We start from the raw sequence: 22,327 nt of genomic DNA, 5'->3' as shown, positions 1-22,327 counted from the left end.
TAGAAAAGTATAATGAAAAAACAAGTAGTATCATTAGCAAAAGAAAGATGAATAGTCTCTTAGTACCTCAAGACTTAGTAAAATTAATGAAGAGAAAGGAGAAGGAACATCAAGAAAAGATGAGATGCAGATTGAGAGAAGCTCGTGAAAAAATTTATTAGTACAATATAATATGTCTTTTGTATAAGTGATAATAGTATAAAAAATAATGTTATTGAATAATTCATTATGTGAATTTGAGACAAGCTATAAAAATTTTATTTGATTAAGAGTTTGACTAATATGGTGCATCTAAACGAGAAATCGGGGGTAAGAATGGTGGAAGATGGAATTTGATGGAGCACAAGCAACAGTAGATTATCTATAAATAAAAAAGACAGAAAAGGAGAAGCAACAATGGAGAAGAAAATGATAGATTATTGGATAAAGTGTCAATTACCCCCTTACACTTGTACCATAAGGCTAAATAAATCTAATTTCAACTATTTTAATATATAAACTCAAGATTTCTATTTAACAACTAAATAGATCTAAATTTTGAAAAAGTTATGAGTATGTTCTATCATTCTCTTTCTAAATTAATTAAAATAAACATTACTTTTTAATATTAAAAATAAAACTTTTAAATTTTTATATATTAAAAATCTTTTTATTTTATTAACAGTGATGTCTCTATTTCATTACTACTGTTGATTTTATCAAACCACCATGATCACCACTCTCACCAATTTCATCAGTTTTAGTTAAAATATGGTCCTATTTACTAAAATAATTAAAATTGAAATCATTTTATTTAAGTTACCAATTTGAGGGAATATTTGAATCTTTTGTTGTAGATTATCTATCAAAAGAAAAGAAAAAAAAAAAAAAGCACAAGCAACAGTGGAGAAGAAAATGACATTGAAACTTCAGACACACCAAGAAATGGCAGGTTGTACCATATGAATGCAAATGAACTTGGCCCCTCATGCAATAATTTGTCAAGGATAAGTGTACTCATGTCTGCAAATGAGTGAATAGTGCCATCACTTGCAGACTCAATTTACTATTTTATCCTTTATTTTGTCTGTGGGTGCATGAAGTTTTATTATTGAGATTTTGCACCATTGCTTCCACAATATGGTTCAAAATAAATTCAGAATCAGTAGTATTAAACTATTAAATTTTTAACCAACAACCAAATTAGATCCACATATATATATATATATATATATATATATATATATATATATAGTGTTATAAATACAAATGAAAATATATTTAGGATGCACATAAAAATATTTTAAAATTAGTTAAAGCATATTCGATAAAATCTATAATTTAATTCTAATAAATAAGTTTGAATAGGTAATTCCATATTTATTATATGGTAAAAATAAATATATTTATTTTAAAAAATATTCAATAAGACCATCATGTAGTTTGAAGCTTTACACTTGAAAATATCAAAAAATATATTGTGTGTCAATTTTAGTACTTTTCACAATATACCATATTTTTCTTAATATATTTATTTAAAAGTATTAATATAAATTATTTTTCAATAAAATAAGTATTCTTTAAGTAATTTAACATCCTATCAATCATCTTGTAATCATAATAATAATTATTATTATATATATATATATATATATATTTTTTTTTTTGATTTTCAATCAAATATAAATAATATTTTTTAAAATAAAATTTCAAAATGTGTACAAACTTCTTAATATATTATTAGATACCATATTATTTATAGAATTATATTAAGTGGTAGTTAATATTAAAAATATTAAGAATATATATAAAAATATTATTTAATCAGTTAACTCAGTCCAAAATGTCACAAGAATAAAACATAATAAATTTTCTTGATAAAAGAAATATATATATTCCTAAAACATAAAAGCAATTTTAAAAAATATCTCACTCTCTTATTTACCATTTAAATTCAGTAAACAAAAATTAATTTTGGCATAATTTCACTTTAAATATTTGAATATTTTATTAATTCAAGTTAATTCTAATATATAGCTCGATCTATCTCAAATGAAATTTTAAATTATAAAGTTGATCGTTTAGTAATCTGATAAAGAATGTCAATAGTTTTTCGGTCTTCAATAATTATATATATATATATATATATATATAGTTAAATTACAAAAAGAAAAATAATAGCCAATAAAATTGAAATGGCACCGGTTGGTAATATAGTATAAAAATATTAACGATGTGAAAAGGTTAAAAATCAGTTATTTCTTAACTTTCATAATTTACAAGACAATTTATTTAAAATCAGTTCAAGATTTTATAAAGACAATTTTTGTTTTTTACTTAACTTTTAAATTGATATTATTCCAATAATATATGTTGTCCTAAAATTCAATATCAAAAATGTATTACCATTTTGATTAGTAGACAAATAATGGAAACTGTCAGAATTTATTACTCATTCTGATAGAGAAAATAGAGTAAGTTCAGTAATTCATACGTATAAACAAATCTCATACTTCATACATAAAATAAGTTTTATTTTCATAACTTATAAGGCATTCTACATAAAATAAATTAGAAGTTTCATAAGTACAATTTTAATTTATCTATTTAACTTTTAAATTCACATTTTTCTCATATAATTATCTTAAAATTCAATATCAACAATACATTCAATTACAACAATTTGAGACTCACATTTATGAATTCGATTACCACATATATGAATATTGGAACATATAATATGAAAATGCATAATTCTGCAAGTAAACAATATAGGTCTCCGGAGATTAACTAAATACATCCTTAACAATTTTGACTTTTTATATGATTGATGCTATAATTATTATTAGGTAATTTAGACTTATAAATTATTAGCTTTTAATTATTAAGAAAATTTTCAGTAAATTATTTTATGGTTTAATGTATCTTCATTTTAGAGTATGTAATTTTTTATTTTTTTTACTTTATTATTCTGTGAATATGACCATTAGTAAATCACACTTGAATTACATAATACCGTTAATAAGTGTTGACGTGATAATTGGAAAAACAATGGATATTGCGTGCTACGTTAAAATCTCTTAACGGTATTATGCAATTTGACTGATATTTACTGACGGTCATATTTGTAAAATATTAAAATAAAAAAAGTAAATTATAAAACCTAAAATGAAAATTTTATTATGAAATTAAAATTTTTTAAAAAATTTCATCAACCATTTTAGTAGCTTTTTAGTTATGCCTTAATAGGAGCAGGCTCTGTTGAATGTTACTAGAGCTATTGGTTAGGATTGAGTAAAAAAAATTTAGTTTCAAGGATTTCTTTTATTATGAAATTAAATACTTAAGGACTGAAGTAGAAGAAAAAAAAAGGAATTTAAAAGGATCTAAATGAACAAGAAGATAAGGACAGAAAAGGAATTTAGATTGATGTTTCCCATAGACACATGGAAAATGATGAACTATTTTCTTCATTTGCGGTGAAGTGTCGCATCACATCACTTTGTTAATTATCAGAGACAGTCTGGCAGACATATTGAGTAGTTCTCTGCAGTTGAGATATTGGACATTAATTTAGCATATCTATCTACATTTGGAAAGCAACGTAAGGTTTACACTCCTTCACAAAACAGGATATATATGAAATTCACAACTGTTCACTTTTTATATATGACAAAGTGTTTTATTTAAAAAAAATGACGGATTCAAATTGTATATAAATATTTAAAAATATTTTAGAGTTTTAATAATATATTTCTATATATAATATGATAAAAATATGTGTTTTTATTTCATTTTAATTTTTTTATCTAAATTCAGAAAATAATTACCGAAGAGAAAAATTTAAGTTAAAAACGCACTAATAGTCTTTAATTGGACTGTGGCTATAAAAGGCTCAGGAATCAGATACGTGGACTATCAATAGCTTGGGCCTAGTTTAATTCATTAAGGCCCAAAAAGATAAATTTAAGTAATTATAATGTAATTAGTAAATAGTTATATTTTAAGTTGTTTACTTTGTTTAGAATAGTAAAGGATAACTATAATAGTTATGTGCTGAGAAAAGAACTCTGACAAGGGGATCTCTATAAGGAGTAGAGGCTAATTAAAACAGGGAGTTTTTGGGCTACTACGATTCTCTCTGGAGAAGGTTTCTACTATTCTCTGCAAAAAAATTTATAATTCATCATTTTCTATATGTAACTAGCTTTAGTTGCATCATTCTTTGAAAATCAGATAAGCTTTTTGAAGACGTTGAGAAAAATGATCAATCTTCTTCATTCCTTGACGGGCCCTTGAACTTTGAGAAAGTTCTAGTTTTCTGTTTTATAAATCTTAAGTCTTTCTATTTAATTACAATGATCGTAGGATTAAGTATGTTAGGCTAATTTTTATAAGTGTTTAGTTTGGCTTTTTACTTATCTATGAACCTTATATATATTGAGTTTAGTAAATAATTTATTTACCTTCATATGTTAATTAGTTTCATCTATTATTATTGGTTGACCATCGTATCAATTTAGTGGTAATATTTGTTATGAAAATCTTTAGGTTAAAAGTATTAGAAACATCATCTTTACTTTAATCTATATTGGTATAAAAAATCGAAGTTACATCATTAGCTTGAGTGACTTAAAGAAAAAGACACATTACCATCTCATTTGTTAGATTTGGATTTAAGGGAATTAAGGAGATTACTAGGTAAAAGCTAGACTAAATGTTATTTTATCACATAATACATATTAATCATTCCAGTTGTATATTTATTTTCTGGTTATTTAATTTCTTTTATTAAACTTAACATCATTTGCAAAACATTGGCTTAGAGTGTTTATATTTATTTTAAGTATTTTGTGTGATAGTTGGTTTTTATAATATATGCTTTACAATTTCTTGTGATATTAATCTCGTGGTGAGCTTGTCCAAACTATCATTCGGTTCGTACACTTGAGTTTACTAATTTAGACACATCAAAAAACCATCTAGTAAAATAAAATTACAATATATTTTTTATTTTTTAAATGTAAAAGAAAAAGTTAGTTTGATTTTTTATATTTAAGGAGTTAAAATTCATTCTAATTTGATTTTTCATATTTAGATACCAGATTCACTCTCTATTTTGATTTTAATAAATGCATATCAATTTTCAGATGAATTCTAGAATCTTGTAGTTACGGTCATTTTTTGATATATTTTTATATGTTTATTTAAAAAAAAACTTATAAAATTGGGTCAAATTTATATAAAATATTTAACATAAATCTTTTTTATAAAATTACATGCTAGAATAATTTTTTTGTAAATTTTTTAAGAAATTTTTTTTTATGTAAATTAATCTAATTTTTTTATTCAATAAATATATAAAAAATATTGAAAAGCCCCTGTAAATTACAGTACTTTAAAATCCACCCAATTTTTATACACTTTATTAATTAGATTTTAATTTTATTTTTCTATTGGTATATAAATTAAAAAAAAAAAAAAAAAAAGAAAAATCAAGACCATCATTGCTTATAAAAATAAAAGTAAAATTAAGAGAAAAATATAAAAAGTCTATTACATGGATTCTTTATTTAAACATTCACTAATATGATCCTTAAAATAAAAACACTATTGGAGTGCTCTTATATTTCAGAGGAAGCGGTTCCAAAAGCCTGAGATGCTTAAACAGGCACAGGATTGACGAGGAAAGTTGCCAGGATATCCTTGAGTGAATTCCTGGAGTTTGTATAACTGTCTTCATCCTTGTACACTACATCCATCACTCGCACGATGTTCAGAATACATGCAAGAATTGGCTTCGGAAGCACACCTGTTTCTTTAAGGAGCTCTTCGTTTAGGTCTTTCCACATGTTGACAACTATGGTGTTTAACTCATTGTAGGCTTCCTGCTTTGACACACTATGCTGCTTCATGTAGCACTCCACAGCTGAAGCAACATGTCCCCTTTCTTGCTCAAACTGCGCAAGTATTAAAATATTTACAGCTTTCAGATCGAAATCAGGTCATCATTTTTGTTAGAGATATTAAATTTAACCTTGGACATTATCTGAAAATAAAATAAAATAAAAATTTATTTTTTAATATCAACTCATACATAGATTATATGTCGGTAGGTCTTGAGTTCGAGTCTGCGTCTCATCTCTTTTCCTTCTGAAAACATTTGTAATACTTTGGAAAAATATATAATATTAAAATCTCGACCCTATAATTACTGGTTCTTGGGTAACTTCCAAAGATTGAACATACAATTTGCTAAATTATCAGCTCTTCTACATGGAACTAATAGAGGCAATTCTGATAGAATAATTTATTATCATACCATGGTTTAAAATGAAAAAACTATTGGTGATAGACTATAATTTGATTGAGATAATTAATTAATTAATTGCCTTACCTCATGAGACCGGATGTCATCTATGAGCCTAGCAAGACCTGATGCAGTATATAATAGTTTATTAGGTTCGGTGAACAGCCAATCAAAGACATCCTTGGAAGCGAATTTGCCCATTCCGCAGAAGGACAAAGTTATCAAGATGGGATAAGTAGAGCTGATCACAGCATTAGAAATATATTCTTCCAGTGTTGGCACATAATCATTGTTAAACCATCTTGCTTCAGTGATGTAGGCTCTCACTTGCTTCTTCACCTGCAATTTCATTAACCAGTTGCAGTTTAAAGGCATTGAAATTGCACCGAAATTTAAAAAAGACTTGCACCCTTACCGCTTCCTTTGCGTAATGAATACAGAAGGACCTCCCTCCCTTGGTTGTTTCAGCCTCTATTTCAGCGTAGAAATCTATTAATGCTTCAAAATACCACTTCATATAATCTGGAAGCTGATCTTTCATGCTAATATCCCACCTGAATGGTCCATTATATTGATTATGATGAAGACTAGAGACTCAAAAGATTTGCAAAAACTATCATGAAATGATGAAGTAATTAACTAACAAACCTCTCAACAACTTCAGTGAAGAGCTCAAGTTCTTCAATTGTACCATGAACATCATAGATGTCATCCATAACAGACAGGATAGCCACAGCTTTAGACAATACTTGTCTGGCAAAAACAAATTGAGGCTCATAAAACACCCCTAATGCCCAGAAAGAGCATTCGATCACCCTGTCCCGAGCGAAAGATAGCTTTGTTGTGAAGTCCAAGTCTATCCACCACCTGAAATGCACAAACCAACTTATGCTTTTCTTGTTGAATGCTTGTCGGAACAAAAAGAACTGCGTTTAAAATAGCTTACCTTGTGATAATGCTCATGTCTTTGTGATGCAATTTTTGCACTATATTGAAATCCAACTTTGCCAGCTTCAGTAGAGGTTCAATATGTTCCCTATCTTGCTGGTAAATGGAGAAGTATTGCCATGCCTCTTTCCTCGGTAAACCTCTGCGAACAGGCCACCTCAAGGCATGACTCACTTGGTCAGGAAGAGGAGAACTCAATTGGGTCGCCATAAGGTGAGTTTTGGTGAATTCAAGAGCTTCATCTAGTATTTTTTCCCCTTGCACACTCATATATGAAGCTTCATGCAAGCTTAACAAGCCTTGGACGTCATTAACCAGATGCTTCTTGAAATCACCTTTGCAATCCTTGAACTTGTCGAATACATCTGCTTCACCAAGAAAAACAGCAGAGCTGACAGTGATTCATAGGTAAAAAGAAAATGTTCTGATGATCGATTCAGATTAGTAGGAAATACAATTTAATTACCACTCGAAACATTATAGCCTTGCTGTCTTAGCAGTCGAAATCGAAGAGCAATATCATAGAGGTCTTCATCATCATCATAATTACTATAAACTTGTTCAATTACTTCTCCAATCTCTTCTTCAAAATGGTAAGCAATACCCAGTCGTTGGATTACATCTATCAACTTCAGTTTTCCTGAGGGCTTTTGAGTCTCAGAGATAATCATTCTCCTAACTTCCTCTTCCAGAACTTTGGCTTGCTCTTTCCAAATACTCACCATCTATGCAAATATATAAAGAATGTAAATTAAAAAAAGAAAAAAAAACTAAATCATTTAGTTGAGTACCCAAGATGGCATGTTAGGCTCAAAGTATTTGTACTACTTCCTGCTTAAAAAATTTGACTTGTATCCAGCAAAGAAGGGAAATTTACCTTGTTGTCAGGTGCATTTTTGATGAAGTAGTCACCCCAGACGGATGGATGAAATTGTGCTGTTCGACGAACTTGAGCCCTTTGTGGTGCAGCTTGAACCGGAAGGGCCATGCTTTTGGTCAGAAGAATAAGAGAGCAGATAACTGTAAGTAAGCTCAATGTTTGAAGTTCTTCAGTAAGAGCTATATTATGCAGTTATTCGGCATATATATATATATATATATAATAGTTTATCGACTAATAAATTAATTTTTAAATTATTACAACTCTAATAAAAAAAAATAGCATTTAATTTTTGTTTTCAACACTATATTAATTAATAAATTGATCTTTTAATTATCCAATCATTTATAATTTAAAATTAGCATATTTATTATAATTTTAATATAAGTTAAATATAAATTATCAGTAACTTTAATAAATACATTCTAAATATTAGGGTCACAATCATCTTTATCTTTAAAAGATATCTTTAAGAAAATTATCTCGTTAAATTAAAAAATTAAAATTATGTGCTAAATTTAAAAATAGATTTAAAAAATAAAATTTATTTGACAATTAAATCTATATATACAATGAATAATTAGGTTTGAATAAAGAGAATTTTTCAAAAATATTCTAAAATAAAAAATATATATATTATATTTTACTATGTAAACTTTTTTTCTTCAAAAATACTATTTTATTTTATCTTTTAAAAATACTGCGTGGTCATTTTTTAATTACTTTTTAGTTGTTTTTTCGTTATTCTTTTATTATTTTTAGTTATTCTCTGATATTAAAAGAAAACTAAAAACAACCAAAATTATATTTTTTTATTTTAAATCATATTTTTTAATATTTTCACACAATAAAAGAAATTAAAATTTAAAGAAATATAGATATTTTTATTATTTTTCCTTGAATAAACTACAAAAAAAATAATTTGTTTGCTCTTCTCATAAACTTCCATCATATGACAATATATTTAGCTACCTTGAGCTATAAAAATTATAAATCCTAGACATATTAATTGACTCACATTTTAATAGGGGAGAATTCCAAAATCTTAATCATTAGATTATGCCATCACTAAATAAAGACTAAATTATTTTAATAGAAGAGAATTGATTAAATATACATAAATATAGTAAAACATGATAATCTTATGATCACAATGCAATGTGAGGTAGAGCGAATATAAATATATATAGAGAACACAAAGTCATGCGATGTGAGGATGAGATCAAGCGGGAAAAGATTTCCACTTGAGGATGTTAGAAACAAATTATTTTTTCATCAATACGAAACCGATGCTAATGTGACACATTTTTCACCCAAAGATAGACTTGACCCTTACCGTCTCATTTCTTTCTCTCTAATTTTTTTTTTTTGTTTATCAAAATTACATATTTTGACCTACTATCGATCACTTTTAAATTAATAGTAATATTTTTTTTATTATATATTAGTTTTAATAAATTAGTATCAGTGACATTTGAGACCTAATTTAAGTCGTAAAAATATTTATTTTTGAGAGGTGGATATTTTGAATTCAAGTTTCCACTTTTGTATTATGTGAGTTTCCATCTAAAAAGCGAATGTAAGATGATGGTTATTCTTTATTGTATAGTTCACGACCTATTGGGTCTTCTATGAATAAAAAAAATAAAAAATATTAATAATTTTTGAGAAGTTTTACAATCCTTATTATGGGGGTGTTAAATTCTCTTTTCTATATGAGTTTTATAATTTTACATTATAGGGACATTAGATTTTCTGTCAGTAGTAGAAGCGATAAAGAGAAAATAGAGATTCAATCTAACATTTAAACAATAATATTTGTCAAAAAATACTTATAAAGTCAATATATAACTTAGTACCACAAAGTAGAGCATGAAGAACTATAATCTATTGTCCTGTAAATATGATTAATGGTTGTAATGCATAAATTTATATATATATATATATATATATTTTTTAATTTTTTTTTAATTTTTTTATATGATGATGTATTTCTTTAAAAAAAACCATATGCATATAGACAAAAGGCAAAACCTACGCGGAAACGAAAATAAAAAAACACAAACCACGCGCATATATTCTTCTTGGAAACCAAAACCAAAACCTCAACCGTGTTCCCTTTTGTCTTTTCTTGATAGCCCATCAAAAGACGGGCTCCGCCAATGTATTTCAGAAGAGTTGAGCTTAATCCACCGTAATCATTTCAGTTGAAATAATTGCAAGAAAAAACAGAAAGAAAAACGTGAGAGGGAAGGGTATGATAGCATAGATAAATAAATAATTTTGAATTTTTATAATTCTCAAGAATTAATTATAAAAATAAAAATAATTATAGAAAAACTATAATTACAAATTAAACTTTTATTAATTCACTAAAGATAAGCAAAATAATTTGCCACGTCATTATTTTAACTGTAAAATTTTAAAAATTGATGTCGAAAAATATTTTTAAAAATAAATTAAAAGCATAAATATTTTGAACCAATTAGATAAATTATTAAAAAGTATAAAGTTCAGAATTTAATTAGTAATTAAATTTAAAAAAATTTAGTATTATAATTTAATCTCAAATTCTATAAAAGTAGTAGTACTCATTTAAAATTTTTTATTTATAGTAAATCTATTAAAAGTTAATTACTTTGAAGAATATAGATAATTATAATAGTATTATAATTTATTTTTTTGTAATATTATTTAAGAATTTATTTTATAATAAACATTAAAATCTTTATAGAATTGAATTTCTAGAATTAGATAACAATTAATATTTTTTATTATTAATAAAATTAATTAATAAATGACCTAATTAATTTAATTAGCTAAACAATCAATAAATCTATTTTAGTAAATTTGTCTATCCCCTTCACACTTTTATATATGTTATGATTATAATATGATAATAATTTTTAATCAAAATAGTGTATCAATCATGTTTGTAGAATTTTATATATAATTAATAATCAATCAATAGATATTTTAAATAACTTTAATATTAGGAAAGACACTTGAAAATATTTTAAATTACTATAATTTTTATAATATGATAAATAATTATAAATTTTTAAAATTTTATTAAACTTTTTATAGAATCAATTTTACATTATTATTTACAATTAAATTAATAATAAAATTATGCAACACATAAATAAACGACTAGTTTAGTTTTATCTTCATAATAAATTCTTAATTTATTTCATCTTAATCATTTAATTTTAATTACGTTTTGATTGGTTGTCAAATAAAATATAAATACATCACATACTATCCAATAAATAAAAATAAGGAAGAGAGAGGAATCTGATGTGTCAATTTCTCATTGGTTAACTAAAGAAATTAATAACCAAATCAATCATATTATTATTCCGAAAGTAAGTGTTAATAGATTAAGTTTTTCGCCTACATTATTATTAACCAAATAAAGTGACGATTACCTAACATGTAAATGAAAAGGGTCTCTTTTAATTTAACTCAGCAACAATTCCTAAAACACCAAAACGACAACAAATAATGATAAAACGACAGAAAATGAAGATTTAGAGGACCAAGTCCGTGCAAGTGGAGGCTGAGCTCGCACGAGCTTAGTTCCAAAACCCTCCGAATAGCTCAAAATAGCATAAACAAAAGATAAAACGACAAAAATAAAGGTTTTATAAGGCCGAGCTCAGGTTCTAATAACCTTAAAAACTCAAACTGCGACATTTATGGCTAAAACGCTGCGTTTCAAAGGTTCTTGGATTGAACTCGTGCGAGTATAGACTGAACGAACGTGAGTTCAACTTGAAAAGAGTAAACAGTGGTAATCTTCACATAGATTAGAAAAATGATTTTTTCCTTTCTTTACACTCAAATCACAAAAAATTCAAAAATAAAAGATATAAATGAAGAATAGAAGGTTAATCAAACGGAGATAGCACTAAATCGAAAAAGAATTAAGTTGGTTGGGCCCTTAAGTGGTCATTTTTATATAATAAAATTAAAAGAAAAAAAGAATACTTAAAAGATGAAGAAGTTTATAGAAATCTTTAAAAATACTAGCTAGGATTGACAAATGAAGGTTTACAAAGGTTGGAAATTTCCATTTAAGGTGGTGATTGAGGGTTCTTCAACCAAAAACTAAGTGTAGATCGTTTGGTTCTTGGTTTAATGGAAGTTTTATGGTTTTTAGTGAGTTTTACTTAAGGTTTCTATGCAATTCAGGGTTTTGGCCTTGAGATGAGAAAATAATGATTTTGTGTAGGTTAGTTAGATTTACGGCAACAGAGGGTTAAGATAGGTTTTGGGGTTTAGAAATTGACTGTTGGAATTGTACCATGTCATTAGTGAGTTGTTTGTCTCAAAATGACATAGCACTAAGAGAAAATAAGCTTTACCTCGCTCTGAACTCGCATTGGTTTTGCCTAAGCTCCTGCGAGCTTGAGCTTGAGCTTGGGTGAGTTCAATCTGCCATCTCAGGCAAGAGGAGTCAAAAAGCATATCGTTTACTTTACTAAGAAAGTCGGGCCCTCTATTTGGAAATAAAAGAAGAAGTGACCTTAGTCGACAAAAGGATATTACAGGACTTATTCTACTCCGCTGGGAGGGGGAGGCTTTAGACTTTCTTCGGTTGAAGAGGTAAAAAGTCTCAAAGCTAAAGCAAAGGCTCCCTTAACATAACGATGCAAAACTAGTCACCACACTACATTCTTTCCAACTAAAGGGAAAACCGACCGAACTTCTACGACTAATACAAATAAACTAACCACATTGCCCCCTTTAGCTTGAGGGCTTTTTTTTTTTTTTTTTGCCCCTTCCTTTCCTTCTCTTGTTCCAAGCCATTTCCGGGTGTTACTAGCGAAGGACCGGTGATTGTGGTCTTTCTTCTCCTTGTGTTCCGAAAACAGTAATTTTCTTCTTTTAACAAAATTTGGGTTGTGTTAATAATCTGAACTAGTTGAGTTTTAAATTGGACCCATCAAATTTTAAATAAAAAATAATAATAATAAATTGGACCATAAAAGTAAAGTATTTTATTTTAGTACCAGAACCCTAAATCCACCTTTTTGGCGGTGCACAGTGCCTAATCGCATTAGCTTACGTGCGTATTTTACCTACCTGCTGAAAGTACTCGATGCTCCTTCCTTTCTCGAAGCTTCCTTTTCTGCAGCTCTCATTTCTCTCTTAACCAAAAAAAGAAAAAAAGAAAAAGAAAAAGAAAAATCAATTCCCTGTCTAGCTCTCAACAAATTCCCTTTTGTATTCTCTTAAACTTAGGTTGATTTAATAAATAATATAATAATATTAATAATAAGAAGAAGAAGAAGAAGAAGAAGAAGAAGAAGAAGAATGTTTAAGAAGGCAGTAGAAGCAAAATCGCATCAGAGGCTATCAGGAGCTGACAGGAAAAAGCTTAAACGCAGCATCAGAGATAAGTTTCCTCGCGCTTCTGATGCCGATATCGATACTCTACTCCCTCCCAAAGTATTATTTTTTTTAATTTACTTTTTTTTTTTTAGAATTTTTATATTCGTGTTCTTGTCTATTCATTTATTTAATGTATGTTTTTTTTTTTTTTGTGTGTTGTGTGTTTATAGGCAGATATAACAGTTGCAAAGTTTCAAAATCGAGTACATGTATATGGTGTTGAAGGTGGCTTTCCAATGTTTTTCGATGTTGATGGCCGTGGCACTGATATTTTTCCCACAGGTTCACTTACTTTATATGACCAAAAAAGAAAAATTGTAGTTTGTAGAAATGTGTGTGGTATCGCTTGGACTTAAGAAAAGGCCGTTTATAGTGGTATATAATATCAATATTTGAGATCTATATTTACTGTTGTTGTGTGTTGTAGTGGGTTTAGAATGTGTATAAATAATAATAAGAATGAGAAACTTGGCTCAAGTAGTTGGCTGACAATGACTTTCGAGCATACAGTTCAGGGAGGTTTTATAATCTGTTGCTGTGTAGGTCAATCGGACTATTGTTTTAACAAACCATTGTTTCGGTCCATGAGTTTTGTTGTAAGTAATGATTCTTCATGAACACTTTCCCGAATCTAACTTAATTTAGCCTTAATCTTAAGTTAGTAGTAATAGGCTAAACTGATCAATTTCCTTGATTAGTTTGGGTTTAGCGTTTGCATGAATCCTAGCATTGCCGGTTCCTATGACTGATTTACCTGATGGCATCCTTAGTGTACCCCTTATATTATATCAGCTAATTTCAGTTGGTCCTTCCTCATTTTATCCATAGGTACCACCTACACCCATTTTGGTATTCATCTCACAAGTGTTTCTTCTCCTCCCAGAACTGATTGCCTTTTATTATTATATTATCATCATATCCTGCTTAATTGCATTGTTATTGTGCTTGCTCCTTACATTGGACATGAATTTGATTGCCCTTGTCTATTGCAGCCAGTGTTCTTACCTTGTGAGTGATATCCTCCTTACTTTTCTTATTTCGCAATATGAATGCATAATAGAACCAAGGAACTAAAAGATATAAACATATTATTTTACAAGCCTAAAACTGACAGAACATTAGAAGGAATTCCAAATTTAAAGTTTTGATTGATAACCTTCTATATCCAAATAATGGGTTGTATAGTCTGTTTATGTCTAATTGTTGGCACTTGACAAGATGTCGATATCAAGCAGTTGATTGTACATTTATTGGTTTAGGAATTAAAGCTAAATTTTTGGTCCATGTGCAACGACTAACAGGGCCCTATTGCAAATTTAAACTGCTCTTGCTTGATATTAATCTCTGTGTTGCATCTTACATTGCAGTCTTTGCCCTGTGGAACGTCCCTGAATTCTTGCCATCTTTTATGCTGAAGGGCGGTGAGGTCTCTCGATATATCCTTGGAGGGGCAGATTTGATGTTTCCTGGTATTAGTATACCTGCCGAAGGTCTACCATCCTTTTCAGCTGGGGAACCATGGGCAGTAAAAGTTCCTGGGAATCCAGCACCAATAGCGGTAAGACTTCCGTTGAATTCTTTCTCTCACTCGCATAAACACACATGCTCTCAAATGCCTTCTATCCTTGTACTATCTGGACTGATAGTTGATCTATTCTAATAATCATGTCAGCAATGCTTGTTTTATTCAGGTTGGATCTACAACTATGAGCAGCAGTGAAGCAATAAAAGCTGGTTTGCGTGGGAAGGCCTTAAGGATAACTCACTATTATCGGGACCTACTTTGGTATGCATATCTGGAAACTCGTTGAGAGATTGAATACTGACAGCTTCCATCTTTGACATGATCTAAGAATAATGTGCAGGGAGTCAGTTGAGGGGCATTATGTGCCAAATGCAGGATTTTTTGAAGATGTTGTCTTTGAGGATCCTGCTTTCACATCATCAATTCAAGTTTCTGATTCATATGAAACTGCTTATGATGTGTCAAATGATCAGCTAAATAAGGTTGAGACTGATGAAATTGGGGAATCTGCTGATGTAAATGATGTCATATCAGAATCTCACCCTTCTACAATCACAGAACTTGATTCTAAAGAATCTAAACATGATATAATAGAACAAGTCACTGCTGTTGTGAGTGATATGAAAGTGATGGACAATGATACTGCCGATGAATCAACTATTGAGGAGCAGCATATCTTGTCAACGGGTGATGTGGATGCTTATTTGGACAAATGCTTGTTGCAAGCCCTACATACAACTGTTAAGGACAAAGATCTTCCAATGCCTGGCAGCACCCTGTGGTAAGATGCTTGTTGGGAAGTCTGCACATCTCTCTCTCTCTCTCTCTCTCTCTCTCTCTCTCTCTCATGCTCATGAATTGGTCATTTATATTTCTGCATACTATAGTCAGATTTGAACTCTGTATTGTTTAATGTGGTTGGATCAAAATGCATATCAACTTGTAAATTTTTTGTGAGTTCTTATATCCCAATGGTGAAAACTGCCAAAGCTAGAGTATGGTAGTGGCAGAGGGAATTTGCGGTACATTCTTGCTTCTGCATCAACCACCCTTTCTCGTGCGGGTGCTTCCCTCTAAGGCGGAATGGTGGCAGAAAAGATAATTTTTAATTCAAATTCCAGTTTGGAACTTATTTAATCAAGAAAAGAAGGGGCAACAAATGCTAACATGCCTTATTTTTTGAAGTTGAAAAAAGATAAATCTTATATTTTTAAGGCGTCCAAACTCATTGGTATAGATTTTCTTACTTCTATCAAGTTTGTGGAGTGCCAAAATTGAGTTCCCATCTGAGTTTTTGCAGAGACCCTGAGAACATGTTCCGTCAACCAATTTTGCTATGCACCAAACATTGGGACATGCATTAGGACAATATTGCATGCAAGACAATGGTGCGTAATCAACCAATTTTGCAATGCAGCAAATACTGGAAAATGCTTTAGGAAAATATTATATGCAACACAAATTGGTGCATAATTGTCGATGTTGAAGGTTCATGGAGTGCTTGTAAAAGTTCCACGTATTACTAAACGCGGTTTGAATTCTCTTCTTCTTCTTTAAATCATTTTAGTGGCCTATAATATTTCAAAGGAGGGGTACTTGTTTTGGTAACTTCGGAATTTTTTTATTTGATAGATAGTTTGTTTTGCTAACTGAAAAGTTCTTAATTGTTTTGTCACTTCATTTGACAAAGGTGGTTTGGTTTGCTTTTGAAGATCTCTGTTTGAACTAGCTAAATTTTTGCCGTGTGTCTTTAAAACATAAAAGTTGAACTTCCAAGATCTTATTCCCAGTTAAGTTGAGGTGTGTAATTAGAGTTGTTAGGTTTGTGTTAATTAGCACTTACCATTGACCAATATAGTATTTATGATAATACAAATAAAGATTTCCCTCTAACAAACCTGGATATTAATGAAGAGATATTCACTTCACTTTCAACACACGCCCGGTATGCACACACATACACAGACAATTCAATGCATTAGTTGCACGTGTTAACTACACATGATATGGATAAGAATTTTATTGTACATAACCTGTATTTTAGGTTTGTAACTTTACAGTTTATTTTGATTGGATGAGATGGAGGTTCAATTAGGAAGGGTAAGGAAAGTAATTACTTAACCTTTTCTGAGAACAAGGTAAAGGAAGGTTCTTTAGAGGAAGGTAAGAACGGTTGATATTACAAAAATATTATTCATATAAAAATGATGGAAAAGCTTTGTGAACTTTCTTACCCTTCCTTATACCAAATTGAGGTGTAGCAATATTCATTCTTTGTGAGATAAAGATGGGTATGACTTACCCTTACTTCTGCTCCCTCACCTCCTCTCAGACAAGGCTAAATGCGTACCCTTCCCTCTCCTTGCCTACACCCCATTCAAACACATTGTTAGTTGCCTACATAGTAGGTAGGCCAAATTTTGTCATGATTCCCTGTCATTGCTAGAAATAGAACTAGTTGCTTGTCTGTGTTGGTGCAGGTCAAACCATGTCTTGCCTTGTAGGCCTCCAGGCGTCCTGCTAGATATCAAGAAATCATCCCACAAGAAACTCTCAAAATGGCTACAAGCTAAATCATCAGCAGGATTGGTGCGTTCCTCATGCTATCTCTGGGATACTGAAATTTTGGAGAGCAAAATCTCGTAGTTATATAATATACCATATGTTGCTTCTTGCTGTGTTAATTCTCAAGGCATTTTAAGGTCCTTTTTTATAACTTTTTCCTTGATGACATTGTCACCAATATTTGGGCTTTCTTTGATTAAGGTAAGGCTTTATTTGCAGGCTTGTGAACATATTCAAGGGTAATTTCTCATAACTTTCTTTAGTGTTTGCAATTAGAAAAAAAAAAAAAAAGAAGTAAAAAAGAAAAACACTTGCTTTTTATTTTTAAATCCAAAGGGGGTGCGGTGATTACAAATTGGGAGGTAGTCTTCTCCTATTAAGAACACTCACCATAAATGCAATAAATCTCATATTATTTAAATAAAGAGACTCAGACTTGAGACCTCCCTACTACTACGTTTCTAAAGGATGTAGGATGACCAATCATGCTACCATTTGGTTGGCAATACTTGGTTAATTTTTTTGAATGGGCTAGAGGAATGATTTTACAAGGCATATGACTTTGTGAAGTCAGCCTTATGCACTAAGGACAGCTTTTATTTCTATGTGGGCAGTCCATAATATGAAGACATTTCATTGCTTATGCAACCTGAGTAAAGAGTATTTCTATCGTAGGGTGTGATAAGATGAAGGATTTTTCCCCTCTCCCAAGGAAGAGGAATTCAAGTATTACATATGAATTTTGGGTTTTCAAGCGAAAGCCAAATGAAACAAGTCATTGAGTTGGCTTGTCCAAGTATATGTCTTCAACTTCTAGAAATTGATGTCAATATAGTAGCATGTTCTGTGAGATGCATTGTGTAGCCATAGGTTATATAAATCTATTTTTTAGTGAAACTGTAAGGGTAAAAGGAGGTAATGCATCTGCAAGTTAAAAAAGATGAAGACTCATCTCTTAGGATTGGATGCTATCCATAAATAGAGTTGTTGACTACTCAGCCTTAAATCAAAAACTCCAAATTCTTCCTTTCCCACAATAAAAGAATCATCCTGTAAGCTTACCTTGCTTGAAATTTGTTCTGCATTTGCAGAAACATTCTGCTGATGGTGACACCAGCAAAGAGGCAAGGGATAATAGATGTTTGAACGCATGTTTCAGTACTTCTATTTGGTTTTGCCAAGATTTTATGGTAGAAGTTTCATATCTATCGTATTGACAAAATGGTGTCTGTGATTTTCTGTGTAATTTTAGATACCCATTTCTTGTGTTCATTATATTATAAAAGGTCACACATTTGATGGCTAGCCTGTGGGGCTTTAATTGTTCTTGTTCTTGTTCTTGTTGGCTGTTGTATTATTATTATTATTATTATTATTATTTCTTTTCATTACTTCTTTTCCTTCTCTCCATAATGCAGTTGAAAGCAATAGCATTTTGATAAGTGAAATAGGCTGCAAATGCAGGATCCATCGACTAGCGAAATTAATCATTTTCTTAATATGGATTCTTGTATTGTCAAGTCGTTTTTGACAAGTTGCATCTATAGGAAATTTATATATGTTTCAGGCATGCATTATGATTATAATTAGTGTTCCACATGGACAGATTTCGGTAAAGGAAGATAAATATAAGAAGGAAACTGTATTAATCTCCATTAACCGCAGTCACCCGGATTACTTGTCCTTCAAGCCAGAGAAGAGGCAGGAACAAAAAATTGATCAGGCTGGTGATCGAGCTACCAGTGAAAGTCAGTCCAAAAAAATGCTAGAAGTGGCAGAGATCTATAAACCAAGTGTACATGTCAATCCTATTTTTGCTTCTGTTGGCGCTGATACAGGGAAGCTCTACACTGCTTCGGAAGCCTCTGATATTGTCTTCAACTATATTGAGAAAGAAAATCTGGTCAAGCCAACAAACAAGTCCTTTGTAGTTTTAGATGCAACATTGTGTGATGCTTTGTTCAAGGGAACAGTTAAAAAAGGATCAACATACCCAACGGAGATACATAAGAAAGATTTAGGATCAATATTTATAAGCAGAATGCAAGCCCATTACATTGTAACTAGAGGAAGTGATTCAGCTATTCGTAAAGGTTCACTGAAGACAATTCAAATTTTAACAGAAAGGCGTCAGGGTAACAAGAAGGTAACAAAAGTCTCTGGTCTAGAACAATTCTTGATGGATGCTGAAGCTTTGGCATCAGAGCTACAGAAAAAGTTTGCTTGCAGTACATCAGTGCAAGAGCTACCAGGTATGGTTTGTGCACTCATATAGATACTTTATATGCTAATGGGTTGTTAACAGCAATTTGTTTTCAGTGCGATGGAGTTACCATAGGATTATTAAGGACTATAGTCCTTTTCTGATGTACGCTAATTATTTTCAGGAGAAACCAAATTAAGTCATATGTGAATGTGCTTATTTCATGATTGATGCTAAACGCATAGTACTTTTGCATCTATCTTCATATCTTCCATCTAATAATGCTGAATCCAGAAGTAAAATCAGTGTCTTCGGCCTTATTGTTTGAAGTGTAGTGTATATACACGCTCGAGTGTTATGCTTTTTTATTCTATTAATGAGAATAGCTGCATTAGTGGAAAGATGGTGATGGATGTAGTGTTAAGCTATTACCTAAATGATGCAATTGGTGGTAGTGATGGGAGGACATTGCTAGTTACACTTTTACATTCAATTGTAGTGAGCGTAATACTAGAAGTGATTGTAATTGTAATGCCAGCGCCCACTGGTACCAGCAGATTAGTGGTGGCATAATGATGGTCCATGGTAGCAATTCTGGTGCCAAGATTATTCAACTGGTTGTCTGTGGGACTCCAAGGTCAAGTGGTGAATATGCCATTAGTTTCTATGTTGAATATATTTCACACGTTGAACAGCTCATCTTAATTCAAATTTTTGGTGTTCTGTATCATGTTTCCAATTCTTCCCATATTTATATCAAATAGTGAGAAGTAACTTCTGGCCTTATGGCAAGAGAATAAGCTTCTGCACTTTTATAAGACCGTAGTTGCTATCATTGTAAAGCTATTTTGAATCTTCTACTCGTTAAATGTTGTCTTATCTGCATATGTTCAATTTCTGAAATTGTTTTTGCATATTCTATTTTTTTCAGGCAAGAAAGGGAATGAGGTCCTTATTCAAGGTGGCGTGATTGATGATGTGGCACGGCATCTAGTTGAACAATACGGGGTTCCCAAAAGATATATTGAGGTTCTTGATAAAACAAAGAAGTGAGAAGTGTTCTTAACTGTCAGTTTTTATTAAGCAATTAATCTCTTTCACAGTAAACTGATTGTGTTCTTTCACTCTGCCCTTTTTTTTAAGATCATGTACCACCCTACGTAAATGTATGTGCAACCTTTTTCTGGTTATATTAACCAATGTGCATCTTTTTATTTTTCTAATATCTTGGCATCATTTGTTTCTTCTGAATCTTTCTTTTTTTTTTTTTTTTTTTAATCTTATTGGCTATGTAAATGATGAATTTAATGACAATGCCAGTTTTGTTTTTCTTTATCTTTTAAAACTCTTGTTTTGAAGTATGAGCTAAACATGCTATGTGATAACGTTTGTTTGAGCCTAGGCAAGGATTTAAAATGATCAGATACCATCTAGTCTTTCTTTCCTGCAGAGCAATTAGTTAGCATTATCTAGTCTAGAGCCTATTGCTGTCTCCTATCTGTTCATGTGCTCATTCTTGTTTAAGTGACCAACTTCAAATTTGTTTGGGCATATGATAGTGAACTGTTATTGAATGGAATTTTGCCTACACCAGGACTGAGCTTCTTGCAGCTCTATGCTTAGGTTTGCATCCCAAGTGTGCATAACTGACAAACCTGGCCTTGTCTGGCCAATAAATCCAATCACTGGCTAGTTTAGCTGCTATCCTGGGAGATGCATTGGGTTTGCAACAGTTGAAATTCTGATAGAACACCTGTCATTATTTCACCCATCCATTAATAGAAGTTTAACAGTTCTATGCATGGGTACAAAACTAGGCAAATTGTGGTACTGATAGCTTATAGACAGGAGATCTTTGAATTCGAGAATCTTTGTTGCTGACTTGGAGATTTTAGCACTATTTGAGATGCGTACATTAATAATCTGAGGCAAACTTCTTCGGAATGCTACTAGTTTGGATAGTGTATTTTAATCCTTTATCTGGCACCTGTCTGCCATGTCAGCTGGCTGCTTATTCTGTGCAAGCAAGATCAGTTAAGAATATAGAAATAGAACAAGAAAAACAAGTATATGTCAACTTGGAATTGGAAGTAAGAGCTGTACAGCAGGGTATGCATGCAAAAGAAAATATACGGTCATTTGAGATGTCATTCTCACAGGGTGCAATTGGTAGGCTACCTCATGAGCTGAAACAGTGCATTAAAATCTTGATGCACAACTCAGGGATGGAATCCTGAGGAGAGGTTAGAAGTAAAAACATTTCATGAACTTGCTTGTCTGCAAAGAAATGGAGTGCGCAAGCTTTCCTCTGAGCCAAAATATAATTTAGCAAGTATAATGCAATGCCAGCATAATTTTTCCACATGCTCCATTAAGGAAATCGATTTTTTTCTTAAAGATGACTGCTTTATTTGTATATCCGTATATTATGACCTTATTCGATTGTAAACCTTGTTCCAATTGAGATATGCACTTGTTAGCAGATACTAAGCCTGCCATTGCCATGAGAATGAAGTT

The 22,327-nt window shown here is 30.6% G+C and overlaps 2 protein-coding genes across 5 annotated transcripts; one reads left to right on the top strand and one right to left on the bottom strand.

Moving 5' to 3' along the window:
* Positions 1 to 5,486: 5,486 nt before the first annotated feature.
* LOC8282483 (probable terpene synthase 3) lies at positions 5,487 to 8,305 on the bottom strand. Of its 2 annotated transcripts, none has more exons than XM_048371200.1 (7): positions 8,115 to 8,305; positions 7,704 to 7,962; positions 7,236 to 7,605; positions 6,938 to 7,156; positions 6,705 to 6,843; positions 6,377 to 6,628; positions 5,487 to 5,939 (listed from the first exon to the last, which is right to left on the bottom strand). In XM_048371200.1, the coding sequence occupies exons 1-7, from the start codon at positions 8,223 to 8,225 to the stop codon at positions 5,643 to 5,645; spliced, it is 1,647 nt and encodes a 548-aa protein (XP_048227157.1). In that variant the 5' UTR covers positions 8,226 to 8,305; the 3' UTR covers positions 5,487 to 5,642. The 2 variants fall into 2 exon arrangements, with proteins under 2 accessions (XP_048227157.1, XP_002523475.2); XM_002523429.3 differs by having other exon boundaries at positions 7,236 to 7,602.
* A 4,825-nt stretch (positions 8,306 to 13,130) lies between these two features.
* Positions 13,131 to 21,033, top strand: LOC8282484 (eukaryotic translation initiation factor 2D). 3 transcript variants are annotated; one of them, XM_002523430.4, is made up of 8 exons: positions 13,138 to 13,574; positions 13,688 to 13,799; positions 14,885 to 15,075; positions 15,209 to 15,303; positions 15,383 to 15,823; positions 17,523 to 17,631; positions 19,214 to 19,859; positions 20,742 to 21,033. In XM_002523430.4, the coding sequence occupies exons 1-8, from the start codon at positions 13,440 to 13,442 to the stop codon at positions 20,861 to 20,863; spliced, it is 1,851 nt and encodes a 616-aa protein (XP_002523476.1). In that variant the 5' UTR covers positions 13,138 to 13,439; the 3' UTR covers positions 20,864 to 21,033. The 3 variants fall into 3 exon arrangements, with proteins under 3 accessions (XP_015577434.1, XP_002523476.1, XP_048227156.1); XM_015721948.3 differs by lacking the exon at positions 17,523 to 17,631 and having other exon boundaries at positions 13,131 to 13,574; positions 19,198 to 19,859; XM_048371199.1 differs by lacking the exon at positions 13,688 to 13,799 and having other exon boundaries at positions 13,436 to 13,574.
* The last annotated feature ends 1,294 nt before the right edge of the window (positions 21,034 to 22,327 follow it).

The sequence above is a fragment of the Ricinus communis genome, chromosome 2 (assembly GCF_019578655.1).
Source record: "Ricinus communis isolate WT05 ecotype wild-type chromosome 2, ASM1957865v1, whole genome shotgun sequence".
NCBI classification, from domain to species: domain Eukaryota; kingdom Viridiplantae; phylum Streptophyta; class Magnoliopsida; order Malpighiales; family Euphorbiaceae; genus Ricinus; species Ricinus communis.
The sequence above is the reverse complement of the archived record's forward strand: the minus strand, read 5'-3'. Positions and strand labels throughout refer to the sequence as shown.